This window comes from Parambassis ranga, chromosome 12, assembly GCF_900634625.1.
Source record: "Parambassis ranga chromosome 12, fParRan2.1, whole genome shotgun sequence".
In the NCBI taxonomy this organism is placed as follows: domain Eukaryota; kingdom Metazoa; phylum Chordata; class Actinopteri; family Ambassidae; genus Parambassis; species Parambassis ranga.
Genome location: NC_041032.1, coordinates 8,146,508 through 8,159,370, shown reverse-complemented (window position 1 = coordinate 8,159,370; position 12,863 = coordinate 8,146,508). Strand labels below are relative to the sequence as shown.

The 12,863-nt window shown below is 38.8% G+C and overlaps 1 protein-coding gene across 4 annotated transcripts in view; it reads left to right on the top strand.

Annotated features, from left to right (window-relative positions):
- The first annotated feature begins 370 nt into the window (after positions 1–370).
- Positions 371–12,863, top strand: part of rabgap1 (RAB GTPase activating protein 1) — a 49,845-nt gene continuing 37,352 nt past the window's right edge. The window contains exons 1-6 of one of the 4 annotated variants that reach the window (XM_028417191.1): positions 371–500; positions 6,200–6,435; positions 8,418–8,447; positions 9,379–9,637; positions 9,814–10,024; positions 10,143–10,317. In XM_028417191.1, coding sequence (XP_028272992.1) covers positions 6,283–6,435; positions 8,418–8,447; positions 9,379–9,637; positions 9,814–10,024; positions 10,143–10,317 — 828 coding nt within the window. In that variant the 5' untranslated portion in view covers positions 371–500; positions 6,200–6,282. Of the gene's footprint in view, positions 501–5,273; positions 5,416–6,199; positions 6,436–8,417; positions 8,448–9,378; positions 9,638–9,810; positions 10,025–10,142; positions 10,318–12,863 lie in introns of those variants that run through there. The other 3 variants (XM_028417189.1, XM_028417190.1, XM_028417192.1) reach the window with 3 other exon arrangements.

Genomic DNA, 12,863 nt, shown 5'->3' with positions numbered 1-12,863 from the left:
ATACAAAAAAAAGAAAAAAGAAAAAAAGGATTGAAATAATGTGAATTTTTATTATGTTCCTTGAATCATTTTCTGTTGAATGTAGGCTACATATAAAAATAACATTATAATAACATACTATAAAAATAATGTGTAATAATGTGAGTGTGTGTCAATCTGTGATAAACAAATGTCTTTCAATGTTGTTACATGAGTATAAAATATTTTTTCCTACATACACTATACTTCATGGTGGAAGTAGAGACTCAGAGGTCAGCCTCTGACCTGGACTTGTCCCTGAAGGCATCCAGTAAAGACATCTCTGGGCCAACGCCTCCACCCGGTCTGCTCAGATGAAGGGAAAAAAAAAGGGTTGACAGGCGCATGCGCAGTGCGGTTGTCAGCGGGTTGGTTGGGCTTGTGTTTACAGCTCGGCTGGATGCTGTTGGCTGCTGGTGTTACTGGGAAAGTGCAATGTTGTGCCAACCGCCATTGGAATAAAAACAACAGTGGAATTAAAGGTACGCTGTTTTGCACATGCACACGCGTTTATTCTTAAAGTTAAATGCGACTGTCTCCTCAGTTATGAAAAGAATTGCCTGTTTGTTGGCTGGAAGTGGCAGTGTAGCATGGCTAGCAGGCGTTAGCTAACCAGCAATAATACAGTAATGGCCTGTACCGAGGCTGTGTCCATCGCGGTCCATTCAGCGGGTTTAGACACCAAATTATTACCAACATTTTTACATAGCAGTTTGCACTGATTTGTTTATGCTTATAGAATACTCTGGCTAAATGTTCAATGAGTGGTTAAACATTTTGTTCGGACTTTAAATCGATGTAGCTATCTTAGCTAACGTTAGGCACAGGTCTGAAGCTAACTGTGGCAATAAGTTAACATTAGAGCTAGCTAGGCTCGTCCAACATTATCGAACTAGAAATGTTAAGCATTTGTTTAATTAACAGTTGACGAGGAATTGGGTGTGAAGGGCCCCGTTCAGTTTACCGGGCTGCACTGACATGTAGCAGGTCTGTTAGGATCCAGATTAAGTGGTGCACCAGTTGTCCAGAAAGCCAATTACTGTGCATGCTAACAGTATTATCAATCTGTTTAATGTAGAATAACCACTATGGAGATGTTGTGGTTACTGTAAATTAGAAAACAACGCATATTTAGCTTGTAATGCTAATCCTGTTTTTTTATTATTGTTAATGTTGACAGCTGGATTTACTCAGTAACTGGAACATTGAAACTATGGCTTAAGGTTACTGCACTGTGTTATTAGTTTGTTCAGTAATACCTCATGATACATTGATTTTTACATCAAAAAATCTGTTTTATATGTAACAACTTTGACACAAATGACAATGACTTAAGATAATAACAGGTGATAGTCAGTAGTGGTGCCTATAGTTTCTTGTTGGCTGCTTGAGTGTGTTAACATAGTGTGCATTAGTTCCTTGTTTATTATTGCGTTTTCACAGTGTCCGGGTTACTTTCTATGGAGGTGCATAGCGTACTTTTGTGCTGATGCACACAGGACCACGTTCCATGTAAATGCAATGTCTTCAAATGTAATGAAAGTCAATGGTAAGACAAAAAAGTGTCTTAATCGACTGTTGTTGTCAGCCAAAGTACTGTTATTGTCACCTGAAAAGGGAGGAGCCAGCAAGGGTTTTTGTGCACGCATGACACTCAAGATAGGAAAGTTGTCTGCTGTGTCACTTGGATTTGATGTTGATTGAACACCAATGAAGTTGGATTTAGTGAAACCAGTATCTCTTCACAGAACATGTATGGCGGCTTTGCTAAGTGTGCCAATGGCCAATCAGGTTCAGTCAGCTGTTTGTCTCCATTCCATCATGTTTCCTGAAACTCAGGAATTACAAAGTGCCATCACTTGTGCATATGTATACATGACCTAGATTTATCCATATGCACATATTTGCAAGTCACATCTGAATAAGTGCACTATTATTAACATCAGTTAATAACTATAAGAGAGAAAAATCAGAGCTTCATCAACTATATATAAACAGTGTTCTAGTTTGTTAAACATGTATATAATATGACATTCTTTCCCAATTTGTGGTTGTTATTTTTGGCCATACAAATGTTGAATATAATTAGCGCATTCATTTACTGCTTTAAATTTCACATGCTTTCTCATAGTGGCTGCTTGTATCCGTATTCTATCTTTAGCTGGCTTTGGACAGAGCTCTAAATGAAATTCCAGCAACAACCCTCATGCACCTGTCATTTGGGGGACTGATGGAATGTTGAATGGTGATGATCAACAGCAGTGGGTTGGGGTTTAATTCAGTTGCTGTGGATGACAGAGAAAAGAGAAAAGAAATAATATTCCATAGATTAGAGATAAGTTGAGAGTTGCCATAGCAGTCACAACTTAAACTTGAATTTAACAAGTGCAGTTGGTATGTATGGTATGGTATTCTAGGGTAAATAAACAGTTTGAAAAATTAGCTAGTTTGTTTTGCTTGATTTAGTACAACTTTGTCTGACCCATGTGCTTTACCAGCTTGTATGCACATTTATTACAATTAAGATCATACCCTTGTGTTATGCTATAGATTGCCTCTGCAAATGTATTTAATTTCTAATAATTGAACTTAACATTTAGTTGCTTTCCTAGCTGATTTCTTTTCAGTTCCAGTCAATGCTGCAGCAGATATTTGAAAATGTTGTATATGTTGCCATTATTTTGTGCTCCTTTGTGGCAAATTATGCTGTGGTCATCCCCTTTCTGGATCAAACAAAGCTTTAATCAATCAGCAGCACTTAACCTATACATGGCCCCTCACCAAGTGTGAGTAGGTGCAATTTACAAAATCCATCAATCCAGCATAGATGAGTGCCACACAAATAGATATGAAAACAAAACTATAGAACTGGGTTTTACAAGAACCTGGTCAGGTAGCAAGACAAGTCTCCTTTATGTGCTCATTCCTCTTTTCTTTATAACCAGTACAAGTATACTTCTCCTGTCTGTGAATAGCTACATGCATTATTTCTCAGCAGTGGTGTCTGAATACCCACAACATGGCTGTAGCTCAGTATCTCACAGTGAAAGAGTTTGCTGCAACCAACTCAGAGCTCCATTTCAGAAGTTAAAAGCAGGCCTGCACTGTTGCCAAGTTGCTCTGTTTATTCACAGTCATGTGAGATAGTTTTGTTTTTTAATGTGCAATGCAGAGATTCCATTCTTGGATAGCTGTTTAGCAGCTGAACTCTGCTGTGGATGTGAATTGAGGTAATTATTCCCACAGAATATATAAAATGCAAATCAGGGACAATGTGTGTGTGTGTGTGTTTGATTGAATGAATGACTTGCTCATTCTCTATTGTTTCTGTTCCTTTTTGTATTGTACTCTTTGACTCACCTTCTAGTGCTCTTTCTTTCTGCTGTATCCACTTGGATAAAATCACTGCTGTGAGTATGAGGCAGGTCGAAAAGGACTGTGTTGCAAGCCTGACTGCTCTCTGGCTGTGTCTGGCTGTGTCTTCCTCTCCCGTGTGAGGTGCACGCAGGGCCCAGCTGGCAGCCCAGAACTGTCCGTTCAGCTGGAGAGTTGTAGGGTGCGAAAAAAAAAAAGACAAGCATAGCATGCACGTTTTTATACATTGATCAACTTTTCTCTTTAATTGTTTTTTTTTAATGTGATATGTGTTCCCTAAACTAGACTTAAATAAATGTATGAGTTAATAGCTCAATTACTTCATCTGAACGCAGATTTTACTTGAAAATAAATGCAAGCTACCTGTATACAAAATATTTCATAGATTACTAAAACATACTAAGTCATTGTAATGGTCATGGTAAAGACATTTTAGCACCAGCAGGTAGGTGTGTGTGTGTGTGCACGGGCACTGAGGCGCTGAAAAGGTTGATAACGAACAGTGTAGCTTGGCAGGGCTAGGCAGAGAGCTCTTGCTGAGGCTAGGGAAGAAAGTAGTGTGACAAGGCAACCATTATAAGTCTATCAGAGCTGCCAACTAGTCAGAGAAAGAGCAAGTTTATGTGTGCATGCCTATTTGTGTTAATAATGCAGCTGCATGTTTTTTTTTTCTTTTTGTATAGTCTCTACTTAAACTATTCATTCAGTCTTTGCTCAGTGATTTTACTAAAACGTTTGACTTTAAGAGTCACAAAGCAGTGGTCTTCTCAAAAAGCAGTTCTAATAAGATTAAGAATAAATGGGTAAGAATGTTTCCTGATGACAATTAAGAGCAAGAACACCCTTCAGAATACAATTACTGTACACAACACTACAAACATGTATAAAAAAATAAAAAGTGGTACAGTAGTCATACAGAGTGCCAAAAATAGAAAGCAGTTGCTTTTGTGCCAAAGATTAAAAGTCTGCAAAGACTTATTTTCTTTGGAAGTAGTTGTCTAGTTGCTCATGGCAATTATTATTTTATATGAAGACTTTTGAAGAAGCTAAGCTCTACATTGATCAAAGTCTGGTTCATAGGTTTACATTTGCTGGAAAGTAAATCATGTCACTAAAAACTGTACGTGAAGAAATAATAATAATGTGCTAAACTAATTCGCAGTACTATATGCAACAAACTTATTAGACCTTTGAGCAAACTGTCGCAATCTGTACACACACCTCAATGGTCCAAACTTGTGTGTTCGCGTCAGTGTGTGTATATGCTGCTGCAAGCCACCAATATTTCAATAACAAGACCTGAGCTGTATGAGACATGCAAAATTGTTGGGTAACTGTAGTAACATGGGCATGTGCTGGTATTTTGTCTGACAGTGAAAAGAAGGCAAACAGAGGTGTGTTAGACTTGTGTGAGCTGTGTACACTGCGGAAACAGCATGTACCTGTTCATAACATCTGAAGTCTTAACTATAGCTTCCTGTTCTCTCCCCCAGTTTTTTTTTGTCATTGTTAAAAGATAAACCACAGTCACAACATGAAGATTCCTAGATGACAGGCTGATAAATTAAACTTTTGCAGTACAACAGAATTACCCAGGACCTTCGGATGAATAGCATTTGATAATTTTCTTAGTTTGCTTTGTAAAATCAAAACATAAAAAGGTTACACCATGACTTTGTGTTGTTCATGTTGCTCATTTTGTGTTTGATAACCTAATAATAGCACTCATATCTGCTGCACAGAGATAGCCACTAATATTGAGGGCTATTCTGGGTCAATATGACAATGTTATCTTAAGTAATGCTAACTGCTTTGACCTTTTTGCCCTCCTAATTTTCATTGTTATATCTGTTTATAATAGGAAGGGTGGCTGTAGAAAGAAGCAAAGAGGAAGAAGAAACGGCGACTGAAACCTTTAGAAACACAGGGAATGGCATTGGCATGAGAGAAGGGAGGAGTATGTGCTGAGAAAAAATATTTGCAGGAGTTGAGATGAGGAGAAAAGGGAAGTAAAAAGCAGAGGTAAGAGAGAGTAAAGGGGAGGAGTGGTGAGAGGAAACAGCCAGAAATAGTTTGTTATGTTCTCTGCTAGAACCTTCAGTTGAGCCATTCTTCCTGTGCACACACAATGGCATCTACTTTTTTTCAATAGTTACCTCATTCCCCAACAGTACAGATGGCTTTTTCTTAAACTGATTCTTATCATAAAATTGCAGTGGGGCCTCGTTGTTTGATAACCTACCAGTAGAGGTATGAGTGTAATATTTGTGCTATGACAGCAGGCTGGGATAGCTGCCTTGCTGAGCAATGAGTACACACAGTGCAGTTAGCATCTTTATCGTGTTTGTATTTTGTGTACGTTGCATTACTGATTCATTGGTGGCAGCCCCTGTTAAAATATTACGGTTGTAGCAAACTGACCTGTTCCTAGGTTCCTCACTTTTGCTTGCATCACCATGGCTTTGCATTGCATCAAGCTATGCTACTCTTCTTTATTCTGCTGAGATACACAAAATTGCTCCAAATGACACAACAGATTCCTTTTTTTCCCCCTGATCTTAAAGTTTCCTGTTACATTGCTTCTTCATTGTATCTGCTAATCTGTCACTTTCACTAGAACTAAGCCTTTTTGCTTAACCTTTCTTTTGCACTCTCATTACTTCCTTACTCTCTTTGGATTTGATAAAACTCTCACACAGTTTGAATTTCACCATTGAAGGTTAGCCGTATAGGATGCTTTTCATGGATTTCATCACATCATGACTGTTTTCTGCTTCTTTCCTTTTATTTATTTTTCTTTTTCTAGGTGATTTTGCTCATCATCTCCCACCACTTCCTCCTCCCGTCTTCCATTCATGAGCAGCGTGGCTGAATTTAACAGCGGCAGCCATGGATGACAAGGGCTCGGTGGGGAAGATTAGCGTGTCTTCGGACTCAGTGTCCACTCTCAACAGTGAGGACTTTGTCCTTGTGTCACGGCTGGGGGACGAGACACCCTCCTCCACTAATAATGGTAGTGATGACGAAAAGACAGGATTGAAGGTAAGGATGGTTGGGTGTAGGTAAGGACGGAAGTACAAGGGAGAGAAGGGGGACTTTAGAGCTGTACTAGTGAAGATAAAGTTATGGAGTGGAGCACGACAGATGGGCCAACATTTAAAATAATAACTTACTATTTCTACATTAATCTTACCCTAAAGTGCTTTCTCGTATGAGCATGCTCAGTACTGATACTGTTCTCCATCTGATCACATAAGAAGAAGCCCATATAAAGCTATTATTACTTTCAAAACACCAAAAGGAGAACGGACCAGAATGAGCTGTAGGATGAATACTGTCATCTCAGGATCCGCCAATTTTCCCAAAACCTGATGTTCATTCATCTGTTTGTGCAACTTAAAGTGATAGATCAGGGGTCACAATTTTACAGATTACATTCTTAACATGTGTTTATTACTTAATTGTTGAAAGCTCTCGGGCATCTTTTCAACCATGCAGCTTTTTTAATCACAATTCATATTCTCACACCCTTAACCATAAAACTAACCATTTCTTAATTTGCTTTTTTATTCTCACTTTACTGTTTTTTTTCTCAGATTTGTGTGTTTTTCTGTGTGTTTTCTGCTAAGTCAAGACCCTCTTAAATCCTTGTTTATATTTGCATATTTATGTAAATTTCACACTGAGCACATGGTTTTAGGGTTTGTCTGTTGTGGTGCCTTATCTGTTGAACCTGTGGAAAAAAAAATCTATAAATTGTGGTATTTAACCCTCTGAACCCTAAAGCCTTCTGGCCATGTTAAAAAACATGTTTTCTTAAAAGAAAATACATGTCAAAATTAGTCAGTTCATTTAAGCTAAAGTTAGTAAAAAATAGAAAGAATTGTTTAATTCCTAACTTTCCACAAGTACATAGATCTCAAAGTTGTAAAATATGTCACAATTACCACATTTAATTTTATACAATTAAACATTTTCCAACAATACACAATCACACTATTTAGATTATGAATCTGTGGGAAAACAAACAACAAAACCTTCAAAGGTTCAGTGGGTTAAGCATTGATGGGAAAGATGCATCCCTGAGGAAAATAGTCTTACCATTTTTGTGCAAGTTAACCTTGCACAATTGATTTTTGACATGTCAATTGATATTTTGCAGATTGTGAGTCACTGTGAACAAGTTGAATGCATGCTCAGATATTAGTCAGTGAGCTGCTTCTGCTGCTATTGGACTATAAAATGGCTGACTTGTATTATACCCTCTGTTATTGAATTCAGTGCTTCAGTGTTCACTTGAGGAAGGTTAGTTTTCAGACTGTGTTGTGATGCAGCTTGAACCCATGGTCAGGGAAACTGATGGTGTGTCGTGAATAGGGTGTGGCTCCCCCTTGCAAAAACAATAAAGACTTTTGAGGAAATAAAAGTGGCTAACAGCCATCATCCTGTGTGTGTCCCTGATGGGTTCAGGTTTCCTCTCCTCTTCTCTTCAGTCCTCTGCTGTGTCTCTCACTGTGGTTCATATTTACCTTTATTGAATTTACTTAAGTATCTGGCCCACATGCTTATTCCGTATCCACTGGTTTATGTCATCACTGCACCTGTGCTTCTCTGTAAAGTAAGTCATCTTGATGTTGTTAAAGTACCAGAAGATGGCGCCAGCAGAGCAGGGATGTTGTACATTCATTTGATTGCTTGAAGCCACACTGTCATTTGCTGTGCTGAAAAAGGGTTGGATTTTTCGTATAGCGTGATCACAGTCAGTCAGACAACAATAAAGTCGAGATTTGGTGCTGTCTAGTTGCTGTAGTCTGCCTCCTGTTAAATAGATGAAAGGCAGAACTCCACAAACATCCACTGTCTTTAGCATGTAGTGGTGCAATCACTCCATCCACTGACACCTGGTCATCCTGATGTCATGTTTTGGTTTTTGACGACAGACGCTCGTGCACATATTCCCCCCCAGTCAGTCCATCCAGTCAGGAGAGAAGTCAGTGTGTCTAAACTTGTTGTTTGTTATGCAGGTGATTTCTGAGGAAGGGGTCAGCTTTAAGGTCAGTCTCCTCTCTCGCTATCTTTCCTTCTCTCTTGCTTGTTATATGTATATACAATTTCTCCTCTATCTTTCTGTGATGTTATTCTTTGGTGATTGTGTCTGTGATTATTCGTGCTGTATTTTGCGGTCTGTTGATTGATGGCCCTAGCTCTTCAATGCTTTGGTTTTGATGGTGGTAGAAATTCTTACATATAGGCTGTAGGCTATAGTTGATAGCTGCCAAGACTTGTAGCACTACCCGTAAATCACAATGTCCACTACGGCTGCATAGTGAACAAAAATGTCAGAGGTATGAACCCAGTTAGCTAACTGCTATGCCAAGGTTGATGCTGCAGCAGTATATTTAGTCCAAAAATAGATAAGCAGCAAATTTTCACCCTATAAAGGATCACATATCATATGACACAGACACTTCATAATTAAATGTAATGCATTGTTCAGTTCTGGTTCAGCACCTCACTGCCCCCTACAGTATACACTTTGATTCTTACCGCACATGAGGCCATAGCCACAGCAAGCAAGGAAATAGGGCTTTGCTTCATTTAGTGTTATGATGTGATTTCTCCAGCCTTGAACTTGTACGTGGCATTTTTTTATTTGAAATAAGATGATGTGTGTGTCAGCATGGCTCTTCTAATGTCTTGTAACTGGTAAACTGACTTACCTACTAATCAATAATATTGGATGAAATGTAATTAGGGTTTAACCTCGCCTGCTTGTTGCAGTTACTCAAAATGCGTTGTGAGATCACTGTTTACATGCAAACTCCAACACAATTGTATTGCCTCTGGTGCAGGTTTATTAATGAAGTTTAAATTTGAGGTGGTTTTGTGATTGCTACATGATCTTGTTTGCATCAGTTTGTGTTTAACTAAATATGTCATTTGTCTGTGCTTTCTTTTATGGTTGTGGGCATGTTTGTGTGTCAGATTGTGGGGAATGGAAGTGAGCAGCAGCTCCAGAGGGAGTTAGAAGATGTCCTCATGGACCCATCAGTAGCTGAGACTGGGCTTGGATCAGACACAGGAATGGACAGCCTTGGTGGGGGCGACCATGGCCTCCATCCTACCACAGCATCACCTGTACCACTAGGCTCTGACCCCCTAAGTGCACCTCCACCCAAATTAGAGATAGTGCTCCCTGTTCAGACGGCTCAGGAGAGTGAGCTGAATGAGAGGTCATACAGAGGTGAGTCTTCACACTTTAAACATATTAACAGGGATGCATCCAGATTTTACAATCATATCCTGCAAGCCTGGTTGCATTTTTTTCCTACTTAAAAGTAATTTACAAAATAATGTACAACCATAAGGTGATAACAGTTGTCTTTCCTTCTGTTCTTTTCATGTCATTCCTTGCAGCAGATGAATCATCATCAGAAGGCAGTCCTGGCAGTCCCATTCCAGATGAGGACAGTGTTGTGTTCAGCCAACTCACATATCTAGGGTCTGCCTCTGTCAATGCCCCCCGGAGTGAAGTGGAGGCTCTCCGTATGATGAGTATCCTCAGAGGGCAATGCCAACTCCCCTTGGATGTCACACTGTCTGTGCCAGGAGTGTCTGAAGGCACTGTAAGGTAGAGAGAACATATGCATATTTAGGAGTAGGTGCATGCATTGTGCATACTTGTGTGCATGCGTTATATAGACAGCACACTTGATAAATTGTTCTTTTTTTAATTGATATTTTACCAGGTTGTTGGATCCCCACAACAACACAGAGATTGCCAACTACCCTATCTATAAGATTCTGTTTTGTGTTCGCGGCCACGATGGCACACCAGAGAGTGACTGCTTTGCCTTCACTGAGAGCCACCACAATGCTGAGATCTTCAGGATCCACGTATTCCGCTGCCAAATCCAAGAGGCGGTAAGCATTTAATTATTAAGAAATTGTTGTTGTTTAAGTAAAACTAAGTATGCAGTCTTCTCCTCCAGGATATGGCATAAATATACTACATTATTAAAAAGCTGTTCTGTAAGTGAACCAAAGGGGGAGCAAAAGGTCCTCTTATGCCACACTTCACACCCTCTTGTTTTTCACACTTTTTCTGTCCACTCACTTACATATACCCATAGTTTAATGGTTGATCTTAGGTTGTGATGTCTTCGTGGCCTGTCCCTCAGCTTTCATTCTCAGTGCATGTAGGAGCTTCTCCCAAGGGATTATGTGTATCTCTGAAGTAAATATTGAAGCATACATGTACATCACAACATGCAAAATCAGCCTGCAGGAAAGCAGAAAGTTGTCAGTGTCTTTAATTACATTTAGTAGAGTCAGCTGAACTATACTAAGAGAATAAAGGGAATCCATTAATGTAGGTGGTTAAAGTACTGCTTCAGTGTTCAGTGACCTGATTTCTTCCTCATGCATGTACTCTTGTTCAATGTCACAAAGAGCCGCCAGACAGGCAATACTTTATCAGTCCTACACCATCCTACTATCCAGTTACCCAGACATACTAATGCATATGAAGACACATAAATTCATGCACAGATAATCCCCAAGTGTAATTTACTCCTTTACTTAGCAAGCCGACATCCCTGTCGTGGGCTCCTTTGCTCTAGCCACAAACTAATCTAAATGTCTCCAGTGGTTTTTTTTTTATTGCCTCTTCCTTCAGGGATAAAAAGCTGATCTGGTCATATGCCTCACACCAGCCTCAGCTCCACAGCAAACAACACATGTGACCTCTCAAATCACTTAATTTATTCCCTTTTAATAATAATCCTTTTATTTTATTTGCTTTGTCTTTTGGGGTGTAGTAGTTTTTATAACGTTAACATTCTGGACAAATGTCAAGCCTTTAAAATAAATGTTAATTTCATACTCACACAGACATTCCCATTTTGTCTATAGGCAACATTATGACAAGTCTTAATGTCAAATTGCAAAGAAGATGTAAAACAAAGTACAAGTTGGAAAGACATCTATGATTGATTATTTGTATTAAATGTATTCATAACTGGTTTCTCAACTGGTTTCTGCAAAGTCTTATACTCAACACCTCTGGGTTTTGACTAAAACCTTGCAGATTCCAATCTATTTCCATTTTTGCTATCATACATTATACATCATACATTTGTTACTGATAACTTTATTTGTGAAATCAAGTATGTCTAGGTGATAACTGGATCTTATTTTAGTTGTATCAGTGTCAGTAAAGTAAATTTCTGACTCATTCAAGTTGAATGAAAAGGTCCATTTGGAAACATTAATATGGTCAGGGTTGACTCCAGTATTTATTGCAACAGTGCTGAACAACACTTCCATTGTGTTAAATGTAATTATTCCAGCTATACAGGGGGTAACCCCCCATCTTACTGTACTCATCCCCCATCTCTTACATCCAGCCCCCTGTAGTTTCTCAGTAAATAAACCCCCTGCAATCCCCCCAACATCCTTGTACTGGTCCAGGAATATAACAGAAGCTTTGTGCAGTAAAGGCAAGAAACTGCTTTATACTTTTGCCTTGACGAAATGCGTGAGAGTGTTGTTATTTATTGATCACAGCAGTTTCCCCACACCGTCTTTTAGTCACTAACCCCCAAAGCTCTTCTGTTTACCACAATTAGAAATCATCCAAAACCACTGTGCTGTGGGCCTCCAGTCAGGGGGGAGCTCTGTTTATTATCACACACACATGTCTGTTTAGTCATAATCAGAAAATTAAGAAAAGACCTTTTCTTTACTTAATTTGTAGCTTAAAAATTTAAAGCCTTGTTAGTGGAAAAGTGCATTTAGAGAATGTAAATAAATTATCCCCACCTCGTTTTTCCACACTTGGGGAATCTGTATCTGCCTCACTCCCTCCCCCTCAGTTTAGCAGAACTCTGCAGTCTTTGTTTTATTCAACAGAAACAATTCCTCCATTCTTTTATTTAAAGGCAAAGATGAATCAATGTGTTGATTAAAAATGCAGAATGACTAATAATTTGGAGGGTGTGTAGTGGAGCAGTGGGTCATTAGGTAAGCTTTTTACTGTAATGTGTGTATCATAATTAATTACAACAACAGATCTACCTAGGTCTAATGGAGTTTGAATAAATAATGATGATTGCTTTTTGCTTGGTGATGATATTTTTGGATTCTATAACTCAACTATGTGAACCTTTAGATGTTTAGCTCCAGCACTCATGCTGCTAGGAATCAGTATTTAGTAGCAAGTAGCTGTCACAAAAGAAAAAGTTTTATAATAGCTTCCACAAGTTCTGTCTTTCTTTCAATGTATTTTTTTCAATGTTTAGATTGGATCTTGACTATAGAGCTTGCTGTTGTTATTCATCCAAGTGCACAGCCATGTGTTTATCCTGTATTCTAACTGTGTGTTTCTATGCAGCTGTGGCTGGATATTGTGTCTATGTTTTTGTCATTAGCCCTCCTTATTACAGTCGATTCATTTTGTGTTTTGCCTG